The 26092-nt window shown below is 39.1% G+C and overlaps 2 protein-coding genes across 9 annotated transcripts in view; both read left to right on the forward strand.

Annotated features, from left to right (window-relative positions):
• The window catches only part of FILIP1 (filamin A interacting protein 1), a 103940-nt gene extending 98306 nt beyond the window's left edge, over positions 1 to 5634 (forward strand). For all 8 annotated transcript variants that reach the window (XM_026795934.2, XM_014269977.3, XM_074538362.1 and 5 more), the window contains one exon: positions 4825 to 5634. Coding sequence is in view for 1 of the 8 variants with exons in the window: in XM_014269979.3 (XP_014125454.1) it covers positions 4825 to 4865 (41 nt within the window). In the remaining 7 variants the exon portion in view is untranslated. The remainder of the gene's footprint in view (positions 1 to 4824) is intronic.
• A 4602-nt stretch (positions 5635 to 10236) lies between these two features.
• TMEM30A (transmembrane protein 30A) lies at positions 10237 to 22740 on the forward strand. Its single transcript, XM_074538367.1, has 7 exons — positions 10237 to 10563; positions 15840 to 15956; positions 16563 to 16670; positions 16925 to 17012; positions 17484 to 17627; positions 19593 to 19799; positions 20698 to 22740. Exons 1-7 carry the CDS (start codon positions 10291 to 10293, stop codon positions 20889 to 20891), a joined length of 1131 nt encoding a protein of 376 aa, XP_074394468.1. The 5' UTR covers positions 10237 to 10290; the 3' UTR covers positions 20892 to 22740.
• The last annotated feature ends 3352 nt before the right edge of the window (positions 22741 to 26092 follow it).

The raw sequence follows: 26092 nt of genomic DNA on the forward strand, positions 1-26092 counted from the left end.
TCATGTTCTTCCACAGACCTTATCTAGCCAGTGTTTCTGTTATGACTTAAATGTAGCACTGCAGCTGCTGTACCTCACTGAGATCCCTAATGCAGGTATTCTTGTGTTTCCTCCGAGGCTTTTAAGTCAAGCCAGGACTTCATGGTCACTTAAAGTTAGGATATAACTCCACACTGGACTGAAAAGCTGTAGTCCTGTTTTTGTCACCTCCAGCCAAGAAATTGCTCACTGACTATGTGGTTGTCCTTTGAGCTGGCACAAGTGTTTGAATTTAACTGGGGAACCGATCTGAATTAAAAGGAATCTGGCAAAAAAGCATAAAGGCTGACTTTAACATAACTTAGTGCCAGGATCACAGGCCAGAAAAAGAAAGAAGGAGGGCACAAGAAACCAGTTGGTGTTTTAAAATGACTGTAGGATCATGAATGCCTTCTAGTAGATCAAATACCACACAAACGCAGGGGTAGTGCTGCTTATTTTCAAAAGCTTTTGATTGAAACCTTTTTTCAAAGGTAGGAGACAGTATCTGAGGAGACTCAAACCCACATCAGCTGCAGGCAGGTTCACTAGTGGCACTGACAGCTGAGGAGGAAGAAGGTGGCATTCTCATCCCCTCCTGGAAAGGCTGAGCCGTTCTGCATGGAATGCTTCAGTATTCACTGAGCAGAAACAAGGGAGTGGTTGAGGGGTCAGGATATTGAACTGGGAGGGAGCCCTCCCCAGATCTGTGTCCCCGTTCCAAAGGCTGCCTTTGAGCTTGGCCCTGTTGAAAAGGAGGCTTATAAGATGAAGTGTCTGTGTTCATCCATCCTTCCATCTCTCCTTCCCTAATGAATAACACTGAACAACCAACCAATTTCATGCAAACCTGACAGAGCGATAGGGATCTCCAGAAGGAGAAGTTTTTCCAGTTTAATGAAAAGGACGGCAGAGAAGAGGAGCAAGACCTTAGCAGTGCCTCACTGTGTGGAAGAGTAGGGCATGAGCTCACCTTCATACAGCATCAAAGAATAAACACAAGAGTGATGTCATAAATGCCACAAGGACAAGCTTTGTTCAGACCTCAGATTTTACTAGGCACCAAAGAATCAATCTCTGACACATCAATCCAAAGGATAATATTAGGGCTTTATTTACAGGGCTTTCGTGTATTCTGCATTACTGGATTATAATGCATAATAAACTAAGCCTTCCTAAATGATCATTTAGAATCACTCATCCTTACGCTTTCTCTCTCTTAACTTTTTTCTGTCATTTTTTTGGGGTTTTTTGTAATGAAGTGGAACAATTTCAGTAGCAAAATAATGCACTCAGAATCATAATGATAGTTGCAATGCTTTGTCAGGAACTAAGATGACAGAGTAATCTTTGTACCTTTAGTCATAATCAGTGTCAGCTGGAGAGAAGCCCTGTTTTGGCTGATGACATGGCCATATAAGCAGTTGTGATAACTCAAGCCCAGCAGTAGTAATTCATGGCTTAGCACCAGCAGTAAGGTGGAGAGGGGGAAGAGCAGGGAAAATGCCAGCCCATTCATGAACAGCACACATGGACTGAGAAGGTGCACCCTCACTTTTCCAGATGATCTCTCTGATTTTAAGTTTAGTTCCTAGCAAGTTTTCTACTGTGTTCCCTGAGTTAGATCCCATCCCACCAGACTTACTGCTACGTAGGGGTTTTGCTAATGTAGTCATTAGTAGATCAATACAGTTGAGTAAGTGTGACTGAAAAAGGAGCACAGAGCTTCAACTGTAATGCGTAGAGGGATTTCTCTCAGAATAGTAAACATCCTAAGCAAATGGTAGAAGAAAAATCGAGATCTTGATTTACTTTGCTCACCTTTTTTTTCCTTTTGGGACACCTGTTAGTGTGGTTTTTCAAAAACCAAACACTTTGTGACTCTTTGTAATTTGCCCATGGAGAACACGTCACTGTATTTAGACCTCAAACCACTTAAAGCACATAATAATTACCACCATGGGAGTAATCTCTAAAGCCACATTAATATGTTGATCCAAGCCAACAGGATGCCAAGTCATATGTCACTGCTTGAAATATGCCATGCAGAATACATGAATACATTCAGTAATTCTAATCAGATGTGGAAGAGCATAGAGTAAGCTACTGTCCCTCTGGGTTCCAGATACTTGGCATAAGCTACAACAGTCAGGACAGTTTTCAGACCAATTATATGTTCCCATCACACATCAGTGGCCAATTTCATTGAGTTGCTTTGAAACAGTTTGCTGGCAGGAATTTTTGTGAGCTCATCTTTTGAACTTGCTTTCATTTAGGGGAATGGTTTTCTCCCCTGTGTCAGTGTGAGTTACCCTCTTTCTCCTTCTTTTGCTTGAGCTCTCTTAGGCAAAATTATATGCAATATTTCTCATTATAAATATTAACTTCACTTTGAATCTTACTCCCTACACATTGCTCTTACCTTGGCTTTTTTTCCTTAAAATGAAACCAGGGTTAACTACTGTCAGGTGCAGAGCTATCAGCTCTTGGGTATGAAACACTCAGGTGTGAATGGTTCTCTAAACAAAAAAACCCTCTCCTTGGGCTTTTAAAAACAGAAATGCTGATGTATGGTTCTCTTCTGTTGCTTGGGTGTGCATTGTCTGTGGTACATTGATTTTTGTATTATCTGGTGATACTTGTATATATTGTAAGGAGAAATTAAACTTTATATGTTGAAATGTCACTTGATGTGCTTCATTATATGAACTGGTATCCTGATGTGTTTCCTCGAGAAGTTCTGCTTTACATCAGGAGGACTGAAAGCAGAATTAGCTGTTTTACATTAACTTCATTTTCTTTTTCTGTCATTAAAATAAATTATTTTGTTTAAGTGAATACTTAGCTCCTTGAAATATTCCCATCTAGAATCCTAGAAAAATTTATTTAATCATATCCTTCAAATATAATCATATTCCTACGGAGGGTGGGCCAAAAGCACTCTGACAAAATTGGCCCTACTCTAATTTTAGCTTAGTAACTGTTCAGACACCTCTTTTAGTAACTGCACATGTGTGTGGGTACATTATATATATATATTCATACATACAAATCAGTATGTAAGGATTTCAAATAGAAACAACTGAGACAAACTTAGAGTGTGTGTTCCCTAGACATGTGAAAAATGAATGAAAGATAAATATTAGTGAAAATTATTTGAGGTTTTAAAAAGTTATTTTTTCTGCTACTTTTTTCTGCACATTGGGTCTGTAGGAGAAAGATGTCTGATTCAGACACCAACTGTAGTTTTGCTGTTTATTCAGTGACTGAGCCTTAACAAGGAGCACGATATTTTTCTGCTGCGCATTTTTTAGAATTTTGTCTCCTTATTAAATGTACACAGTGAATATTAAAAAAAATTCTTAAAAAAATATATTTTTAATATTTAGAAAATAATTTGCAAATGTAGCTTTTAACATCATATTCCACAAGAGCTTCAAGTTAACACAGTTAGAACAGTAAGGTAAAATCATGCAGTAGTGTGGTTCATTCACATTCACTGCTCAAATATGGTGGAACTGGTATACATTTCTTGTTGAAAATATTTTGTTATTGATAAATTTTATGGAAAATAAATACTTTCAATTCGGGAAATTCTATTATTTCATTTGCCTTTACGTATTTTATTGGACGTTGCCTCATCCTTGCTCTTACTTCACCACGTATGAAAAGCAGCGCTGGGATCTGCCATCTAGTGGCAAAGTTCTGGCAGTAAGAGTGCATGTCAAATATTTTCATTTTTCTTTCTTCTTAGAATGTAATTTCATGAAACACCTTGCAAGTATTAGTTAGGAGCAGATAAAGGCAGAAGCCAACAAAATTGCAAAATTTATATATATATTTATATAAAAGTTATATATATATATATATATATATATAAAAGGCAAAAAATATATCAATAGTGTCATTTCTTGGGTCCTGTAAATTTTGAAAAATCTTCATACTATTAAGAAAGGAAGGTAACAAAAGTAATTTCAGTTAGGACGAATATTTCTGAAAATGTATAACTGTATGCTTTAATTAGTATTGGTACAGTTACATTATTTGAAATTCATAAAAGACACTTTTTCAGAGAAAAACGTTTATTGACAGTTAAATTCTTATATTAAAAAGGTTGCCTGTAAGAGCTGCATATATAGGTAGAAGAACAGAAGACCAGGCCATTAGTACTTCAGCAGATTAATCAGGGTCAGGGACCTCTGGTACTACACACAGGGCAAATTACACCCAGCATTTTAAATAAAATGCCAACACCCAGTTTTGCAAGCTGTGGCTGAAATTTATCCCCATTAAAGGCAGTAGCAAAATTCAAGAAGACTTGCTGAATAAACACAGCATAGGTTTATAAACCAAGTTTAAATTAAAAAAAATGAGAAATGACCCCATACCTCTTCCTCATCCCTATTTATGAATTGCCACCAGATTTATGATGAAGTTGCTTAGACAATATACTAGACACCCAACTCCAAGTCTTTCTCTACCTAGTTTGGATGTGGAACTGGAACTTTGGTGTCCCTCTGCTTTAATCCATTCAACTGTATTACTCCTTTTTCCCTATGGACAACCAAATGATGGTCTTGACATTGAAGTGGAAGCCAAGGCCCTCTGAGCCCTCAACAGGTACTAATTTAGTTTCCCTTTCTAGCATTAGCCAGGACAGTTTTATCAAGCAGGGATGTGAGAGTATGTTTGTGACACTTTTTAGAAAAATGCCTTGCACTGCCACTGTAATTGTTCTTCTTTAAAGTAAGCTGCAATGCGTTTGTAGTTCCATAAACCCGAATGTTTTGCTCTCTTTTCTTTTAGAGAGTGTCATCATTCACCAGTTACGCGTGAACTCTAGATGAGTTACCGCCCGTAGAGCGCTCTGTGTGCACTACCCTCCATGCCTGTGGATGGATCACTGTAGAAGCTCTCTGCCATCAACACCAGGGTCACTTGTGCTACTGATTACTTATGGAAGTGTTAGGCTTCCATTAGGTTTTATATATATATTTTTTTCTTGGTAGAGCTTTAAAAACCAATGGCCTTGCTGGTATTTTAAAAGTATCTAATCAGAGAGAGAGCAGCAGTCTTTCTGCCAGCTGAATTTCACTCTCAATTGCAAAGCCTAAGGCACGTGCTTGATTTTGATATTTGCCATATAATTTATTTTTATAATACACTCTGTAAAGTAGCTGTGCCAAAGTTGCAATTCCTGTTGCTTATGACACATTTATTTGTAGAATACACTGTCAAATTTGCAATTTGATATTTTTGTAATAGAGAGTATGTGAAGAAAGAAAAATGTAACTTCAGCAATGTTTTCTGTTTAAATGGAAAAGTATTCAGTATATTTTTTTTTTTGCCACCATGAGATTCTGTGAGACTAAATACTCTGAAGACTGCTGTATGGAATTTGTTGCAGAATATTTCTTACACTGTGTGACGGTTTGGCATAAAATTAAGTATTAAAGTCCAATGCCTTGAAATACAACCAAATTTACTCATTTTAAACTATGTAAGTCAGTTTTTAAAGCTGTGATTTTTTTTCTATATAAAGTATGTTTTTACTTCTGCCTGTACCAAAAGAGTTGATTTTCATTACACTGTAACTAATAAATTTTCACAACTATGCATTGGTGTTTGCATTTAAACTCCAGTTTCTTAAGGTTGGCATTGCTCATCCATGTATTTGTTTATGGGAACAGAATATGGGTTTGGAAGTTTCTTTTTTTGACTGTGTCTCATACAGTGTCACAGTGATGTACAGGGTGATACTGATTCATAGAATCATAGAATGGTTTGGGTTGGAAGGCCCTTAAGGATTGTGTAGTTCCAGTCCCCCTGCCATGGGCCAGGACGCCTTCCACTATATCGGGTTTCTCAAAACCCCATCCAACCTGGCCTTGAACATTTCCAGGAAAGCTGTTCAACAGCTTCCCTGAGCATTTTGTTCCAGTGTCTCACCACCCTCAAAGTGAAAAACTTCCTGGCATCTAATCTAAACCTACCGTCTTTCAGTTTGAAACCATTCCTCCTTGTCCTGTCACTACATGCCCATGCAAATCTCTCCATCTTTCTTGTAGGCTCAGAAGTTAAGATACAGAGATGGATCAATCACCAAGTTCTTAATGACTGAACAACGTTTCTAACCTTGTGCTTTCACAGCACAGGCAGAGATGGCACTGTCAGACTCTTTAGTCCTGGACTAGCACCTGGACTAGACACCTTTTACACTGGCGGCTGTAGCTTCTCAAACAGCATCCAGAGAGTTCTGTGGCAGCTATACTTAGGATGATTTTTGAAAGAATGATAAATAAAGCTACACCCAATCCAGGCAGGGTCTTTTTTTCTTTTACATTTCATAGCCAATGATTTTTTAATTTAAGTCACTGGCACATACCTAAAATAGTGCAGATTTTTAACTGCAGAAGCTACTGGGAGAAATTAATTTTTGGAAAGGAAAAGAGTGTTGCTTGCAGGAGATGTGCTGTGAGATGCCAGAAAGACTGCATTAATGCAGAATCCCACTGGGATGGTTAGGTTGGTCCATCTTTGAAGCTGGAATATCATACTGCTGTGTAGTCAATTTGGTCTTCATGGGAGCCACGGGAGCTGTTTTTCCTTTTACATATGAGTTCTGCAGCAAATGCTGACACTCTAGAGAAGCAGGATATTCTGGCACCTTATGAACTTTTGTGGAGCTGATCTCCATTGTGAAGATTTTACTATTACAGCCATACTGAGGAATCAAAATTAAGTGCTGCTTATCCTGGCAGAAGAGTAATTTCATTGGTATAGCTTATACTTAGTTGGTACACCATGTTTTGTAAGGAGTTTTTTTTTTTTGTACAACAGACAATATATACCAATAACATAGCTGTGTCTGTAGATCATATTTTAGTGCAAGCTGAGAAAAATTCCAGCTTTTAGAGAGCAATACAGCTGAAGTGAATAAAGTTTAGTGCATGCCACATTTCAGTTTACTGCGCAGCAGAATGAGCATTGTAGTGACCCAGATCTTCTATCTTCAAAACATTACTTGGGAATTGAAACCTATCCATGTTAAGATCTACACTAAGCTCAGCTGGATTGAAATTCCTGCCTATTTGAAAGTGATGGTGACATGCCTGAAATAAACTTCAGCTTTTAAATATGAGTAGAACACAAGTAAAATGGTATTCCAAAATTGAGTCTAGATTTAAAAGGTCCCAGTCAAAGTAGAAAATATTTTTCCTTGTCTAAATTTTAATATAAAGCAAATTCTTTATGAGTGTAAGTTTATGATTAATAAACAAATATATAAATTTTTATGGTTTTGCACTTAGATTAAGTTTTTAAGCTTCCTAATAAAGCTTTGTTTAAAACATACATACAATCATGGTGTATTGAAATAATTTGGATTTTAAAATATTTTTGATGAACTGCAACACTTTGGAGTAAGAGACCGGTGATTTCATCTTGCATTTATGTTCCTAGTCAATTTTTTTACATCACCTAACTTGAATATGAATCCAAGATAAAGATGTAAAAAAAGTGCTTTAACCACATAATTAGTCTATATTTTGGGGACACTCAGGAAGAAATCTATTAATATAGACTAACAATGTGATTCATTTCTACAAGTACTGTAATTTTAAAGGAGGTAATTGGGGAGAACTTTCACGCTAAGGTAATGTGAAATATCGATGTTAAAAAAAAAAATATATATATGTGTATATATATGCTATAGACATCAGAAGCTGTTATGCAATAGAAAACCAGCGAAAGATCTACTTTTCCCTTAGAGATCTCTTACTGTCTAAAGAGGACTGAAAGACCTGTGAAGTATAATTATAGTGATAAAATATAGTTTCAATCCATGAAAAAATCTCAAATACTTAGATTTCTCTTTTTGTGAAACACAATTAAACAAATTTATCATGCCCTTTCTTGCCAGTCCTCTCACACCTGAGAGCATCAGGTCCCAGCTTCCCATTATTGCCCCTTGATTATCCTGCTGCCAGGGGAATTTCTTGCCATCTCTCACCACAGGGTTACAAGCAGTCTTGTTCCCTTGGGATCCCAGGCTGCATCTCTCTGGATTCTCTGTGATGCTGTGGGAATAAAAGTTACTATAGCTGAAGGTAATAACTGCAAACAGGAGACAATATAGGAAAGGGTGGTACTAAAGACAATGGGCTTATTTAGAGGGAATGACAGCAAAAGTTAGTGAGATAAAAGATACTTGAAAAGATAAATTAGGAATGAAATATAGTTTTAGCACAGATGCCACAAGGAATATTATTAACTTTTGTACCCTATATAATTATTTAGGCACAGAATTAATACTTATATTTTAGACATTTTTATATATATTCGGATTTCCTATGCTATGTCAAGGAGGCCTTTGGTGCCTGCAAAGCAAAATACATTTGCACAAGTCAGGTGCTCCCCCCAGTGGTCTTGGCTGATGCTCTCCGTTCTCCAGAGAACTTAAAGGCATTTATTTTACATAAACTGTTCCATAGCCAGCTAAAAAGTCTTCAGATTGAACTACACTATAAAGTTATTTAATTAAATAGTTCCATTTACTTTTTTCCTTGGAATAAAGTAAAACCATGAATATTTGCTGAATGTGGGTTTGCTAGCACTCTTGGGGTTCTGCATAGGAAGGACTAGAGAGTCCTCACAAAACAGACTTTAATGCAGAAGTGCCAATGAAGTGAGAAACATGGACTTCCAAGGTTGCATTAGCTTGAGCAAAGCCTGCTAAAGCATGTGTTCTGGGATACAAGTGCAAGATACTCCCACACTGCGTTCCACAAGGTGACTGCATCTCCAAGGAAAGGGTTTCAACCACTGGAACAGGCAGCTCTGGAGGGGTGGTGGAGCCCCTGGTCCTGGAGGTGTTACAGAACAGACTGCAAATGGTAGCAAGTGCCATGGTGTAGTTGGCATGGTGGTGTTCGGTCAAAGGCTGGACTCAATGACCTCAGAGGTCTTTCCCAGCCTAATTGATTCTGTGATTCTATTCAATGCAGTCAGGTTGGCGCCTAATGGAGCATCCAACAACAGCATCCATATGTGTAAGTACCTAAAGGGGGGTGTCGAGTCAGAGGGGGCCCAGACTCTTCTCAGTGGTGCCAATCACCAGAACAAGAGGCACCAGGCAGAAACTGATGCACAGAAAGTTCCACCTGAATACAAGGAAGAACTTCTCCAGTGTGTGGGTGCCAGAGCACTAGAACAGATTTCTCAGAGAGGCTGCAGATCTCCCTGGCTGGAGATATTAAAAAATCGTCTGGATGCAGTCCTGAGCAGGGGGGGGTGGACCAATGAACCTCTGTGGTCCCTTCCAGCCTTACCTGCTCTGTGATTCTGTATCCACTGCACTGATTCACTCACACCTCCTGACAGCAGAGCAGGAGTACAGAGCACAAGAGCTCCCAAAAGTGATGGTTGGCATGCATGGCTCCAATAAGAGAAACTCTCAAAACTCTTGTGCATTGTTACATTTCTACAGCAGCACTAATCCTATTTATGAGGGTAGGAAGCCGAAGCTGACCTCTCTGTTGACCCAATGGACGCTGCCCTGGGTCAGTGCATGCCAGCAGGGAGGATGAGGGGCAGTGCTCAGGAGCAAAGAGAGGGGAGGACAAGGCTGAGGGCCCTGGTCTTACCCCAACCCTGGGCAGGAGGAGGCAGGATCCCTGCCCTAAGTCTGGAATCCTAATCCTCACCAGAGCACAGCCTGCCTGGCCAGCACATAGAACACATCCTGTGAGGAGCAGCTAAGTAAGCTGGGGGGTTTTGACCTGAAAAGGAGGCTTTTGGGGGGAACATAATTCTCTCCATAACTCCCTGAGAAAAGGCTGGAGTGAGGCAGGGACTGGTCTGTTCTGCCGTGCCTGCAGTGAGGACAACAGGAAATGGCCTTAGCTGAGACGGAGGAGATTCAAATTAGATATTAGAAAAAAATATTCACTATTAGGGTGGTCAGGCATTAGAACAGGCTGCCGAGGAAGGTGGTAGTCACCATCCCTGGACGTGTTCAAGAGATGACTGGATCTGGCACTGGGTGACGTGGTTTAGTGGTTTAGGGGTCACAGTGGCAGTGCCAGGTGGATAATCGGACCGGACGATCCCGCAGGTCTCTCCCACTCCTGACGATTCCGTGCCTCCATTACTCCAGGACGCCATGGTCTGGGCGGGCCGCGCCCGCCGTGCCCCCTCCCGCAGCGCCGCGGCCGAGTGCGCAGGCGCGGTGCCCCCGGTCACGTGTCGCGCGGCGGCGGCGGCGGCGGCGCCATGGCGGTGAACTACAGCGCCAAGGAGGAGGCGGACGGGCACCCCTCGGGCGGCGTCGGCGTGCCGGGCGGCGGCGCGGTGGGCGGCGGCGGCGGGGGCGCCGTGAAGACCCGCAAGCCCGACAACACCGCGTTCAAGCAGCAGCGCTTGCCGGCTTGGCAGCCCATCCTGACGGCGGGCACAGTGCTGCCGGCCTTCTTCATCATCGGCCTCATCTTCATCCCCATCGGCATTGGCATCTTCGTCACCTCCAACAACATCCGCGAGTACGAGGTGCGCGGGCGGGTGTGCCTGGCCGGGGCTTTGGGAGCCCGGGGCCCGCTCGGGGAGGCCGGGCCGGGCAGGGCGAGCGGGGATCGCCGGCCGGGGGCCGCCTGTGGCTCGGGCAAAGCCGGTCCCCTGCCGGCCGGCCGGGACCAGGCGAGTGCCGTGCGGGGGGACCCGGTGGTTCCGATCCGGCCTAACGTCTGTGCTCGTCAGCAGAGCGTCCATTAATTACCCCGAGCAGACAGCGAGTGTCAGTAGTCTCCGGATAGGCTGGAGCTCTTCCGTGAGTTCTGTCAGTGCTCCCGAGGGAGCTTTAGGGAAGTTACTGCCTGCCTTTAATCGACACAGCCCAGTGCTCCTTTTCTTCCTCAGCAGTACAGGCAGCGCATCATTCGTGGAATAGCCTGTGGCAGTCCATTATTTATGTCCAAATGTTCCGAAGTAATTGTATTTTCAGGACAAAGCTCTGTGGTGAATGTGTTGCTGTTTTTCTTACCTGCACCGATGATTTAATGTTGCAGGTGTTGTATGGGAGACCAGGATGTCCAGAGTAAGCTTGGAAACAAGGATCAAAGAGTATGGCTTCTTCTAATTAACGCTTAGAAAACTCCAGTCTGAGTTTATCAGATTTACAGTTTTATCAGATTTACATCTGATAACCAGCCATGCTACTACTGTGAAAAGTTGCTGAGCATTAGCTGAAAACTGAACTGTGTATCACAGATCGATCCATTTGATAACAGAACCAGTTTGTGTTGAAAGGAAATAACGCACAGGGCTTAGGGATGGGCAGCCTTGAGAAGCAATTGGCAGCTATTAGTTTTGGTGAGCTAGTATGACTGAGATTGATTGTAGGGAAGAAGGTGTGTGGTTGTTCATTGTGTTTTTTTATTGGAGAGTATGAATTTTTGTGGATCAAATCACTCCAGTTACTGGACTAAGCTGTCACTTTCAAATAAATAGAGTTTAAGACAGTAGCTTAGCTGGTGGCAAGTTACTGAAGCCCAGTTAGCTAAAGAAATCACGAGGTAGGGAATGAATGGTGTTTCCATATTTCTCTTAAAATGCAAATAAGGTTATAATGAAACCAATTTTATCTCCTTTTATGTCAAGATCTACAGTTACAGTTAAGGAGAAAAGCAGAAGGGAAAACCCAAAAGCTGAAGTGTGTTGTACAGCATCCTAATTTGTATGTAAGCATATTTTGTAGAAAATAGTTGCTGCTTATAACAAGTGTTGGGGTTGTGCTGAACATCTGAAAATTGGCACAGGTGCCTCAGAGAACATGGCCAACTTGTCATGGGCACAAAGATTTTTAAATTGTCATGTTGTAACATATTTAAGGTAAATACAATTGCACGTTTCCAAGACTCCTGGAGAGAAGTACAAAAGTATCCTTGCTAACTCTGATTTTTGTTGACAACTGCATTTAAAATAGCCATTTCTGTAGTAAATGAGTACGAAGTTTTAGATCATTGTAATTGGACAAATATGTCCTTTTTCCATTATGACTGGATCTGCATTGATCTATGGGAACAAGAAATGCATCAGTTTCATGAGTCCAAAAATGTATGTGACTTCTTGTCCCTATATTGCTGCTGTATGCACATACAGGGTTTTTATATACTGTTGTTGCTTAAGCAGCTCAGTCAGGTACTGCTGGTAAGTTCCCGTAGAACCCAAAAACCAGCTGTTCCCACCTAACATCTGGCACAAAAGTCATAGGTGAGCTGGGAGCCCAACCAACACTCCCTTACACAGTCAGGTTGTGTATAGAGAGCAGCAGTAACCATTTGCAGTGGAGACCTGTTGGCACAAGCCTTCAATCCTCTCCAATTTCAGGACAGTCAAGACTGATAAGATTTTCATTTGTTTGTTTTACTGTATGGATTTACCCTTTCACCTTTTGAAATTCTCAGAAATCTGATTGTTAGGCTTTTGTGAGGACAGAAGGGACTTTGGAGCCTGTGCTAAGTCAGAAGGGGCAAGTTTGTGTTCAGTTGCCTGATCCTCATACTTGTTTTATGGAGTGACACTCTACAAGTGAGATTATCATTCTAAAGGCAGCTGAATTTAAGAAAACAAAAGTTTAAATCAAAAAAGGCTTTATATTTGCAGCTGCAAAATACAGATAAAGCATTTTACCAATTAGGACCAACATCTGGGCTCTAAACATCACTGAGGGGTGCAGTTTAAGACACTGCTGTCACATAGATGCTTAGATTACATACATCCCTGCTTAGAATGCTGGCTTTTGTTATAACCTCCAAGAGTTATTCACAAACAGCTGTAAGTTTGGCTGTGGGAGACAAGACATCCAGAAGCTCCATGCAGTGACTAAGCTTTTTTAGAAATGTAATCGGGGCAGGAAGCACAGGTGGTGATTTACACCTGCCTCCTAAGCAACAGCATAGCTCTCAAATCTGTGTGTATGTGCCTGTAAGCTTAGTGTACTGGAATTGAGTAGGATGCATAATTTGCGACCCTGAATACATATTTAGATTCAAGTCACTCTTTCCTGAAACCTGGTATGGTAGCCATTAGTATCTCTGTGGACTGTGCTGTTCTTCTACAGGTGCAAGGACTGAGCAGCAAAATGTACCTCTTCCATTGATTTCCTTTATAAGATGTCTTGAATTCAAATGTGGAACATTTCCAACAGTTTAAATGTACTAGATCTATCAGGTTTTTGTTGTGTTTTCTCTAGCATTTTTTCATGGTTTCTAGAAGGCATAATCAGTCATTTATCTTGAGTCTGTTGTTAAAATAGTTCATTTCTTGGAGGTGTTCTTTTTTCTTTGGAGTGTTGGGGTTTTTTTGAAATATATACAGAGTGAATAAGAAGCATTGGCAGAGCATATTAATATATGATAAAATGTGAGGAATATACAAAGTATTAAATGTATGGGAAAGAGATCTTTGTGCTGTGACTGCTGCTGTGAGATGCATAATGGTAGATAAAAAGCCAGATTGACTTAAGGCATGGCTAGGAATGGATAACTGAAAGTAAGTACATTACTGTTGCCTGCATCTTCAGCCTTGTGTGCAAGTCCTGTAGCCTCATGTCAGGAATGATAAAAAATTAATAAAACCTACAAAGAGGACCAGATTTATGGATTGCCTGTTATACAAGAAATGGTTAAGCAGAGTAGGACAAAGTATGAAGTCTGCAAAATGACAAACAGTTTGGAGAATATGTGTATGCAGTAATTATGTTACTTCTGTAGGTGTATGTCAGCTGACAGACATCAACAGCCTGAAAGGCCATTGGTGTGGAATAACTTGAATATACCCAGTGACCCAATGTCCTTAAATCTGGAGATTTTTGGAAGGGTTCACTGTGTCTGGATGTGAGCTGTTGGGTGATCCCATGGGACAGAACAGAGGGGTCAGGCAGGTTCTTGCCGTGGACTCCATTGTCAGTCCTTCACTCTCACAGTCAAAAGTGTTACTTTATCAAGAGGTGAAGATGGATGCCTTCATCCTTTTAAGTAAGCTCTCTTGAATATAATCTGTAAATGTGGATGCAGAAAAATACACTTGTGTTGGCAGTTACTGTACAGGAAAGCTCTTTGATGGCATGCAAGCTGATAACAGTGCATCAAAGCATAGTACTGCTTCAATATATGTCAGTTTCATGCTCCACAGAATTTAGTCCATTACGTTTTTAAAAGTGACATCTTTAGGTCTTTTGCAATCTTAGTCTTTAGTGTGTGCTCTTGACCTGAAACAACTTCTCACACTGGCAAGTTCTTTCTAAAGGAAATGCTTGCTTCAGCTTACTTTGGCAGAACACACCCACCCCTGAGTTAGCCTTCAACAAATGAGATGCATTGTTCATTGGGAGCAGCAGTGGGGTCTGTCTGCTGCAGCTAAACAAAGCTGGTCATGGCTGCTGCAGCAGTGCTATTTCTAGATCAGCATAAACTTAATATCGTGTTCAGCTGAGCTGTAAAGATCATGATCCTCTCTCAATCTCTCTCTCTGCCAGGTAATAGCTTCTGAAGCTGTCTAGTTTCAGCTAGGCTCATTAGTGCGTAGGTTTTGTCTGTCAGAAATCTGGCAGCAGAGCAAATGCCAATCAGTAAAGATGTTTGCTGATGGAGCTGGTTGCAGCTTAATAGATACTGAAGAAATCACGGGAAGAGAGACCCTGAAGAAGATGCTGAGGAATATAGGCTTCAATTCTTTCCTGAATACACTGTGTGTGGTTATGTTAGCTAACCTAAATATGGGCATTAGGACCAGTCATAAATCACTAGTTCTTGGTTATGCCTTTCACTACAAACATAAATCAGGACAAACAACTTGCAGCAGCCTTTTGTATAACTGTATAGATGTTCTAGTTTAAATGCTGCTGCTGCTGCTGCACAGTTTTTTTGCAGTGAAGTATATATTTCATCAGTCTGAGTCTAAATTCTGAAATAGGTAATTCATGTTAAGTGTAGAAATACATCTTTTATAGACAGACATAAGCTTTCTCCTACCCCACTTTCTGGAGCTACATGTGAGAGAGAGCTGATGTGGTCAAGTTACTTGAGTTGGCTTGGACTGTAGGGTGAGCTTGTGGCTGATAAGGCTGAATGTACAGATTTTTAAAAAAGGCTTTTTATGGTCTACAATATTCAAGACAGAACATACTGTGTAAGCCAGAATAATACTGATCATCTTTCTTGTCCATATACTGATTATTTTCCTATTCCTGACAAAACAATATTGGTGTAATAATCTTTCCTGTTTTAGGACGATTTTTGGGCATTAAGTGATTTAAAATTTTTTTCTTCCAATTAGGTGGCTAAAAATGGCCAACAAATCAAGTTTTTCTAACACAGATCTTTTTTCATTAAATAGCTGGACTTTTAAAAGCTTAATCTCTCTGGAAAGCATGTAAAAACTGTGATCTGCTTTTCATAGTGTGTGTGTTTGGAAACATCACATTGTGTGGAGTATCTTCTGGTTTTGTTTTGGTGTTGTTTTTTTGGTTGGTTTGGGGCAGGGTTGGGGCTGTGTGCGGGGCTTGTTGGTTTTGTTTGGTTTTGCTCCAGGAGTAATTTAACCTCAGTGTTTAATTTGTTCACATCTGAAATCAAGCATATAGTCAGAATCAAAAACTCATTTACAGAATGGTTAAGGCTGGAAAAGACTTCTTGAGATTATCAGATAGGCCTGAATGTGCTCTTGGTGTTGAGATATGATTGCAAAATAAATGCCACAGCAACTCTTGCTTAATAATTTTTCTTTATTCTCCCATTGTAAATTAATGACGGCACTTTCTGTTACAGATTGACTATACAGGAACAGAACCTTCTAGTCCCTGCAACAAATGCTTAAATGTGTCCTGGGACAGCACACCCCCTTGTACATGCACCATCAATTTCACACTGGAACATGCATTTGAGGTATGCTGCCCTGTATGCAGGATGACGTCAGAACAGTTTATATCATCTATTTCATATTGAAAATGAAAGTTTTGTCACTGAAATATTTTTTTCCTGTTTTAGAGGATTAGTTTTGGTTTTCCTTTGAACTTAGATCTGATTTTTGTGTTCCCTTTTTCATCAGGAGGGATGAGATGTTTCTTAATGCCTCCATTTGTCTGGAAATGTAAAACATTAAGTGGAATGCTTGTGTTTTACACATTCAAAGTTACCCTATGTGTCACATAGCTAGAGAGTAGATGAGCTATTCCTGCATGATATAAAAAAATCTCAGTTTAACAGGAATTGGAAATACCAAATAAGTGCTTTCTGGCATATGAGGCTTATGAGTTCTACATTGGACAAGACAGGTATTGGGGTTGGTGCTGGTGAATATCATTCTGATAGTTGGTGGCACGTTTATATTGTTTGACTTCAGCCTTGTTAGGACAGTACATTGTGTACTCATGAAGTTTGAGGATTGAGGTTCTTACTTTATGAATGTTGCTATAAACCTAAGAGTTTAGGAACTTAAAATTGCAGGTTTGTATTAATGAAATCCTTCTTTCCCCATCTTGCTTTTTGTAGAGCAATGTATTCATGTATTATGGACTTTCCAACTTTTATCAAAACCACCGTCGTTATGTGAAATCTCGGGATGACAGCCAGCTAAATGGAGACAACAGTTCACTACTTGTAGGTATTCATGCTTGGATGTGAATGACCAACTAATTTCTGTCTATTGCATAAATCACCACATAAATTATTTAGTTTCATGATAATGAGGTCCTAGAATTTTTACATAACAGTAGGCAACCATAAGGAATTGATATTTTGTTTACTGAAAATAACTGTAAAATATTATAATTCGTATTGATCATGTAGTAAAAAGCAAGTTAGTTGTGTGAACTAGGACAGACTCATTTGCCTTTTTTCTTTCTAACTATCAGAATCCAAGTAAGGAATGTGAGCCTTACCGCACAAACGAGGACAAACCCATTGCTCCTTGTGGAGCTATTGCCAACAGTATGTTTAATGGTATGGTCACAATTTTAACTTATCATTTATATGGGTCTGTGATCTAGTGTATGTTATCTGTTGTGTTGCACATAATTCTGGATAAAGATAGTGTGGGCTTTTTTTTGTTTTGAATTAACACATTTTCATTGTTCAGAATAAAATAAATATCTTGTACTGCTTGTACTTGTTTAAAAATTGCTAGGAGAATTAATTTAATCTTACAGCACACAAAGGATGGAAATACCTGTTGTGAGAATCTGCTACTGCTGTGATTTAGAAACATAGATATCATATATGGATAATAAACTGCTATCTCATATACACTGATTCTTACAGAACAGGTTGTTATTGTGTCAGGCAGACAGTAAATGCCTTGCCTGCTTATCTTTATTTTGTTTTCTCCTGGAGGTAATTGTTTCAGTGCTTATCATGATCATCTATCTAAGGAATGTTTCTGCAGCTGATCTTCTAATTTGATTTTGTCTTTAGATACACTGGAGTTATACCGCATCGATAATGACACAAGGACTCCAATTACTTTGATCAAAAAAGGCATTGCATGGTGGACAGATAAAAATGTAAAGTTCAGGAATCCTACAGGAGATGGAAACAACTTAACTGCACTTTTCCAAGGTAAAAAAAGAAAAAAAGTGACATTTTAAGAACAACAAAATGCTTCAAACACCTTTTGATTTCAAACACATTTTGATTTCAGAGCTTTACCTCAGACATTTTACTGAATGTACTAAATAAATGTTCTCTGAAGAAATCCAAGCTAAGGACTACTCTGCTATTTGAAAGATTGTCTTTAAATAATTGTTTTGGTTTAGGGCAAATTTGGTAGAGAATCTCTAAAGGAGCTCCTCTAGAAAACAAACTTACATGGCTTTTCTTCTTAACCAGTTCGGGAAGAACTCTTCCGAGAGAAGTGGAAAGTACTTGTTTATTTAACAGGCACAGCACTCTTCAGCACACAAAATGAACAATACCAGATGACACTACTTTGAAAAGATGACAAATTCTGAAAGTCTCTTTTGGGAGTGGTTGCTCTATTATCAGTCTTTACTGCTTGTTGTACTATAGGGGCTTCACTCGCTTGGCTTGCTTGATGGCAGCACACGTCTCACAGTTGTGGATAACTTGTAAAAACCTGCAAGTTTCTCATAAACATTGTTTGGTTTTTACTTTTACTGTAATCATTAATTTGGTAGTTTTTTAATTTCTGATTTTTTTCTTGTACCCTGAATACTAAAAAATATGTAATGTACACTGTTGGGGTTTAACCCCACTTGGCAACTAAGCATCACACAGTGTCTCACTAACCATGCCCTTGCTCAGTGGAAGGAAGAATTGGAAGGCTGAAAGTGAGAAGGCACATAGGTTGAGATAAAGTTGTTCAGTAATTAAAAACAAACAACCAAACAAAAAACACAGCAAGGAGAGAGGAAAATAAGACCCAAGAAAAACAAGTAATGCAAAAGAAATGATTGCTCACCACCATCTGAGTTCCTGAGCTAAAGTAGGCCCTGCCTGCCTCTACCTGCTCCTTTCTATGATATGGGATATCTCTGGTCAGCTGGGATCAGCTATCCCATCTGTGTCCCTGCCCAGTCTCTCCTGGACACCTCTCCTATCTCCTCACAGCTGAGGAGCTGAAGCTGATGCCTTGATGCTGGCAAATACTGCTTAGAAATAACAGAAACATCACTCTTTATCAACAATGTGTCAAGCACAAATCCAAAACATTGTCCCATACCAGCCACTGTAAAGAAATTTAATTTTATTCCAGTCAAGACCGGTAAAAGTTCTGTCGTGTTTGGATTTAACTTACAAAGAAATCCTACAGTCATTAAATGAAACTCTTCATACGGAGTTTTCGTTTAAATGTTTCTATGTCTAGGTTGTGCTGTTCTCTAAAAAAACTGATTCTTTTTTTTGTTATTAGAAGTGACTGACGTGTCTGATTTTTTAGATTATACGCAATTTGGCAGATAAAAGTTTTCTTTGGCTACTATGTCTGAAAAAGCCCCTTTTTAGGGCTCTAAGAGCATGTGTGTTTATGCAAGGTATATAATAACTTCAGGCTTAACCTGATATGGGTTTCTTGCTTAGTCATAGCCAAATTACGTGTTGTCAGTATGATGGCTACCCTTGAAAAAGCAGATACTTTACCTTAATACAATGTGGAATTGTATTTCCAATAACAGTAGCAAAAGCATTTGGACATAATCTGAAATGATGTTTTAAATGTTGCATGCTCCTGATTCTCAAATTCTACCAAGTGAGCAGAGGGCCTATCATCATAATGGAGAATTACCCACCGAGCAGTGCTTTGAGACATGACTTCCCATCTGCATGAATTGTTTAAACAGTGGACAGTGCGGTTAAGTTATTTATTTATAGAATTCAAACTATTAAACCTGCAAAATAAAAAGTTCTTAAACAGCCCAGTGCGTTGCAACAGAAGTAAGTCAGCCTGTCTGTTCATACTGTTTGGAAATTCATGTGGTTTTTTTGTGGATTAGAATGGATTTTGATGAGCCAATGTGTTACTCAGTTTTGTATTTGAAATACTTTATTATTTTTGTTTAATCCTAGGCACAACAAAACCTGTGAACTGGCCCAAGCCAGTGTATATGCTGGACTCAGAGCCTGACAACAACGGCTTTATCAACGAGGACTTCATCGTGTGGATGCGCACAGCTGCTCTGCCAACGTTTCGCAAGCTCTATCGTCTCATTGAAAGGAAGAACAACTTTCAGCCTACCTTGCAGGCTGGAAAATACTCTTTGGATATTGCATACAGTATCCTTTGAAAGCAGGCCTTAGCTGGATTATACAAATAGATATCTGCAACTTATCAGATGGAACTAGCCTTTCTTCTTACCATCTCTGAAAAGAGATGGTATTGAGCTGTGGTTGAAAACTGGCACTGAGACCCAGATAGATTGTTACCATCTTTTACTTCTTCTAAGTGCTAGTTTTATAGCATTAATAGCCTCGTAGAGACAGGGAAATCAGATTGGTTGGATGCTGGGAAGGAACTGAGAAAAGCATAGGAAAAGAGCAAAGAACAGATGTAGCTGGTAGCAAAGGAATTTAAGAACTCTAACTTCAAGGTGAAATGACACTATGTGATGAAAGGCAGACTGACTGAAGGTCACAAAAATGACAGAGCTGTGGATCGGGTGAAGGACCGTCATTCTTTGTTGAGGGGACTAAATATTAGGTAGAAATGCAGGAGACTAGAGAAGGAGGGTTGTCATAGTTACCGAATTCTTAAAATTCAAAAGCACTTAATGATACTTTTTATATAGCTACTGCAGTGTTCTCCTCTGCGGTAAAAATGTGGGGAGTGCATGTAAAACAGAATGTAAAGAAAAATTTTGTGGTAAAATAAACACAGGGACTGAAATTTATATTTCCCTCACTTTATTGAAGCTGCTTTCATAAACACACAAAATCATGCATTTTACTCTTCTTCAGGGTTAGTGTCTCTTAACATGGCTTTTGTTTTGAAGTAGCTGACAATACCCAGATTAGTTTTATCCAAAAAGAACAGCTGAATGTTCCATATTTGCAATTCCAGTTCCAGAGGCAACAGTTAGTATTTGGAACCTGATTGAAATGACAAAAATTTTCATGTGCCCACTTCAAGCTGGGTTTAGAAACTTGCTTCTTGTTTTCCTAAATGTTTTTTCAGATTATCCTGTACACAGTTTTGATGGACGAAAAAGGATGATCCTAAGCACCATATCATGGATGGGAGGCAAAAATCCCTTCCTGGGAATTGCTTACATCACTGTTGGGTCCATATGCTTCTTCTTAGGAGTGGTATTGCTATTCATTCATCACAAATACGGCAATCGAAACACCAGTGCAGACATTCCCAATTAATCTTGCATTCTGAAAATAAGTGTACTGCATGTGCATCAAGGCCAGTCCAGAATGGACCCAGTTTTTGAAAGACACTCTGCTTCTGTCATTTCTGAGACTGGGTGCATAACTTTTACCTAAAGCTCCCCTTTCCCATACTGTGGATTAACTCTTGAAAATGACGGGTATACAATTAGCTCTATTGATTGTATCTCTGCCTATGTCAGAAACAGTTTTTCTGATGTTTGCCTCTAACTGGGCAGGCCATATGATGCATATAGCTCCTGTTCCCTTGATGCATCTGCTGCTTGTTCACGTGCTATGTAATGTCAGTATGATTCAGTACATTTAGATTGTGTGGAGAAAGATGGTTTAAGATACTGTAAATTGTTGACTTTCCAGAATTCAGGTGTCAGTGCTGTTGGAAGAAGTCAAGTCTTAAATGTTTTCTTCGATTTACTGTCTTGTGTGCATGGGCTCCTACCTTTCTTGCTGAGATTTTAATATATTTATACAAGTTGTTAAATATTTTTCCTGTGTCCTACCCACCTCTATTATATTAAATCCTTTAAGTGCTCCATAAACTTCAGCACTCTGGATTCTTTGTATATTTACAATATATGTGCCTGGCCAGTAAATGAGCATCCTATAAAATACCAGAAAACCTATTTGTTAATTATCTGCATGAGACCTTTAAAAGATTGCTCTAAATTGGGACATGCTTGTTGCAGATATAATATTTTTCTAATTTTCTTTGCTTTAAGTCATATCCAATCCTCGTTCACTTTTTGCTGGTTTTGCTTTTTATGAGCAGCACCTAGCATTAATCAAGAAGAACTTAAAAGGTTTTTTTCCATTCATACATCGGGGTGAATTCCTTTTACTGGGGTGAATTCCTTTTACTCGAGGAGTTTCCTGATTTTTTTAAAGCATATGTATTCTGAGCAGGCTTTGTTTTAAGGGAATTGTATACTTTTTCCTTATTTGGAGTGAACACCACATTAATTTTTTGTGGTGTTTAGGAAGTAAACGATAGAAGTTCAGAAGTTGAGATGGCAGTGACATTTTTCCCTGAAATGCAGGTTTAGCTTGCTGTGAAACATAATTTAAATATTGCAGTTAGACGCAATGTGCAGGTTAGTGTCTTAAATTACAGAAGGATTCACCTTAGGTTAATTGAAAGTTAACTGCAACCTGTAAAATATTACTTTTTGGTGACTTTTTTTAGATGATGCACAGAAACTCTAATGTATATGGTGGAGATCACTTTATATGCAACTAGCTTGATAAAGTATGGAATATATTAAAAGAGACCTAATAAATTCTGCAAACCATTTAGTAAGAGATTTGGTTTTGTTCTTGAACATATATTTATTTTTATCTGGATGAAAAGACATCATTAAATGTAAATGCAGTTTTAAATGAGTTGTATTTCTGGGATTGCATATTTATTACAAAAATGCATGGTCCAATAGCTTAATTTACAGGCAACTTTAAACAAAACTATTTATTTATCACATAATCACATGACATGACTTAATTACTTGTGTAGCCTAAGATTTTAAATGTGTAAGTCTGGATAAACTGTGGAATGAGGCAGCATTTCCAGTGTGCTAGCTTTCTGTAACTACATATTATAATTTATTTGCATAGTACAGCCTGGCAGAACAGGGCTTGCAAATAGTACCTTGTAAGATTTTATTAACAGTGTTGTATTCATGTTGCTAGGGTTACAGAATAAGGGTATGTACCCTTGAAAACTTGGAGAATGTGTTAAACTGGCTGTGGAGTAGCTGCTAGTCTAAGATAGAGTAAATGAGCAAGGGGATGTCTCACAATTACTGGTTATTAAAATATTTTGATTTTTAAAGTTTGTGTTTGTCACTTGAAATGCAAATATATTCTGCTTCATTCATAATTCCTATTTTTTCCAAGTGGGAAAGGCTGCTTTTTGGGCTGTGCTTAAAATTAAAAAAGAAATATTTTTCTCTCTTCACCTCGTAATATTTTTCAATGCCTTACTTTTTTTTTTTTACTGACTATAGCTGTCAATGTATCTTCAATCTCAATGAAGAGCACCAGGGTGAGAATTGCTGTCTGGTTTTTATTGCAATTAAGTGGGTTCTCTGAGAGCCTTTAGCAGTAAATACATGGGACAGTGTTCCTGTGGAGCTTAAAATGCTTGTAAGAGTTCAAAATATTGGTCAAATTTGTAAACTCTTCCTTCACTCATGTTCATTTGTCTGGCTGTCATATTGACAACAATGGAGATCCTTGGAGTCTTTCAAGGATTAATTATGAATATTGAGGAAGGATGCAAGTCTTTTTTTAATAGAAGTCTCTGAGGGAGGAAAGGCCATGAGAGTGTAGGTCAAGTAACATCTGCAAACAGAGCAATGAGCATGGCTGGTTGGATTGGATTCACAGGAAATGTTATTGACTGCACCCTTCTCTCACATGCCCTACTTGCGGTGGGAAAAGAACAGACTGAGTTGAAGAGAGTGCTTAGTGGAAAAAGGTGACTTAAGTCTAAATCAGGTACCTACAGTAAATTAAGTTACTTTAATGCAACTGCTGAAGAAGACAAAGAACATTGCATAAACACAGAGTAATCTGATCCTCAAAGTTCCTGTGACAAGACAAAGGGTTTCTGATCTTTCCTGAAAACGTGATCTACCCTTGGTATTACATAAGTTGTTTTTTTAATTTTAATTCAGTAATTCAACATAAAACCTCTCCAATACCCCCAAAATGTTCCCCATATAAAAGGCTTGTCTGTATTGAACAACCTGCCCAAAATGCTCTCTTTCAAAGGAGAAGACAAAACGATGAAAATCTAAGTCAATTTTATTCTTGCTGGCTTCTTAGCAATGTGGCCAGTTTATGGAAGAGACTGCTTCTGGCAGTGTCAAAATAGACTCTGAAGTTTATTTTCAGAAAGCCCAATTGTGAAAAGTTTTGGGATTTTGTTTGATTAGTAGAAGTATTAAATTCTATTTAATTTTAGTAGTATTAAATTTTATTTAATATTAGTAGCAGTATTATATTTTCCTCAGAGCACCAGGAGTATTTTCATGTAAAAATTCCCTCCCTTCTAGTTCACAGAAAGTTCAATCACCATTGCATTCTGTGCCTACATGTGAAGTCTAATCTTATTTGACAGTATCAGTTAAGACTGAAGACCATTACGAAATGGCATGATAAGAATTAGCAGGTCCTTACATGACCTGAGTCTCAAGTAAGAAATTACCTCCCCATAAGCCTCCCAGTCGGAACATCTTTAGCCTGTGCTTGCAAGTGAAGTGATACTGTCCACCTGAGTTACATCAACTGCTGCTGCAAAGTCTGAAGCTAGAAGATTATCTCTCATTTTGTCATAGGGATGAAATAAAGAGGAATAAAAGTGTAAGTCAATCACTAAGGAAGCTCAAGAAGTTTTTTAAAAAATATAAATTATAAAATGAAGTATCTTTCTCACTAGACCCTTGATAAAGATCATGTAAAATAAACAATTTGAGCAAATGGAATAGCAGAGTTATGTGCAAATTGAATTGAATTTTTACCTGAGGACTCTGCCCAAAAATTTTGCAAAATAAAATGGTGAGATGCTTAATGTTAGAGGTGCAAGAATGTAATTAATAACCTCATTAGTTCTTTTACGAAAATGGGAAGGACTGGACTGTGATATTCTTGGAAGAAAGGAAAATACTGTATTTAGGATCGCCTGCTGAGGCCTAATTTTATGTCATCTTAGGATTTATGCACCCTTATATTACTGCCTGAAGAGGTAGAACACTTTTTTTATGACTAATGCTTCCAAACAGCTAGGTTAACAGGCCTGCTCTCTTTCTGGCTTAAACAGAACTGCTCAACAATGAGTTTTGATAAACAATTTTGTTACACAATGCAATACATGCAAGAATTGCCCTGTTCAGTTAGGAAGAAGCAGTGTGTTTGTTTCTAATGAAACACCTTCATCCTAAAGCAGCAAGTTGCCATTTCTCATTCCCTCAGGTTTTCATTTCTTCGTGAATTAGTCAACACTGAAGAGACCAGCTCTGAGCAGTTATTATGTAGCTTTGATCAGGTAGGTAACCCACATGCCAATCCTTAAGTATGGCCTTTCTGTTGTAAAGGGTATTTTTACAGAAAATGTCCCTGAAATTCAGATTCAGACATACCAGAAAGTAGCTCACACAGCAGAAATCAGGATTAATAACTTATCTGTGAATTATTATTCTTTTACCAGTATCTGGTATCCAACTGAGTGTATAAAAATCAGAATAAAATATTGTATGCACTCATAAGATTGCAAGAGGAATGAATGGAAATCTGTCTTACAGCATAGTAATGTATTTTTAAGTGTTGCTCTGTGATAGCACTGCTCAAATGTTTGAAATCCATTTATTAAATAATGCATCCAGTTTCCTCCTTTGTTAAAGCACGTATTTGTCCATTACTGTGCTTTCTAAATGCTATTTTAAATATTTTTGCACAGCTAAGGCTATATCTATAAATGCTTCATCATTGTATTTTTAGTTTCTTTCTGGAACAGCTTGTAAGATTGAGATATGATCCTTGTTATTTTCATACTGAATTGAGCACTAATTTGTCATGTTTGACACACGTTGTTCATCATGAGGTTTGGCACCAGTGCAAAAGTACAGTAATGCCAAAAACTAAGTGCACTTCAACTGCAGCAAAGCCATTCCTGACAGCATTGTATTTCAGCATAAGCTTGAAGCATGGGAAAATGCAATTACGGGGCTAGATCTGCAGTGCAGAAAAAACATACATAGGGTTCAACTACATAGAGTAGTTTCTTGAAGGGCAATTCATTCTTTCCTGAGACTCAAGTAGGTTTGTATTCCATACAATTCCTGCATTTCTTCACTCTATGTAATTATAGATCGCGAAACATGAAGCTGAAGTTAGTTGGGTTTTGGTTGTGGTTTTTTGGGGTTTTTTCCCCCCACATGCAGAGTACTCTGTGTCCCAGCCACTAACAGAGCTTGAGGCAGAGGGCAGGTACTGCCTGGGGTGCTTTGGGGTTTTCTGAGTGTAGCAGCTCAACAAAGGATGGACGCCACATCCACGCAGGGGTGCCAGAACCGCTCCTGAGTCGGAGCCAGGCTCTGCCTCGCTCGGCGTCCTTGCCTGCAGTGGCGGCGCCTGGGCATTCCAGCGAGTCCAGGCGAACAGGCGCAGCCCAGCGTGCTGCT

Source organism: Zonotrichia albicollis, chromosome 3 (assembly GCF_047830755.1).
Source record: "Zonotrichia albicollis isolate bZonAlb1 chromosome 3, bZonAlb1.hap1, whole genome shotgun sequence".
Taxonomy (NCBI): Eukaryota; Metazoa; Chordata; class Aves; order Passeriformes; family Passerellidae; genus Zonotrichia; species Zonotrichia albicollis.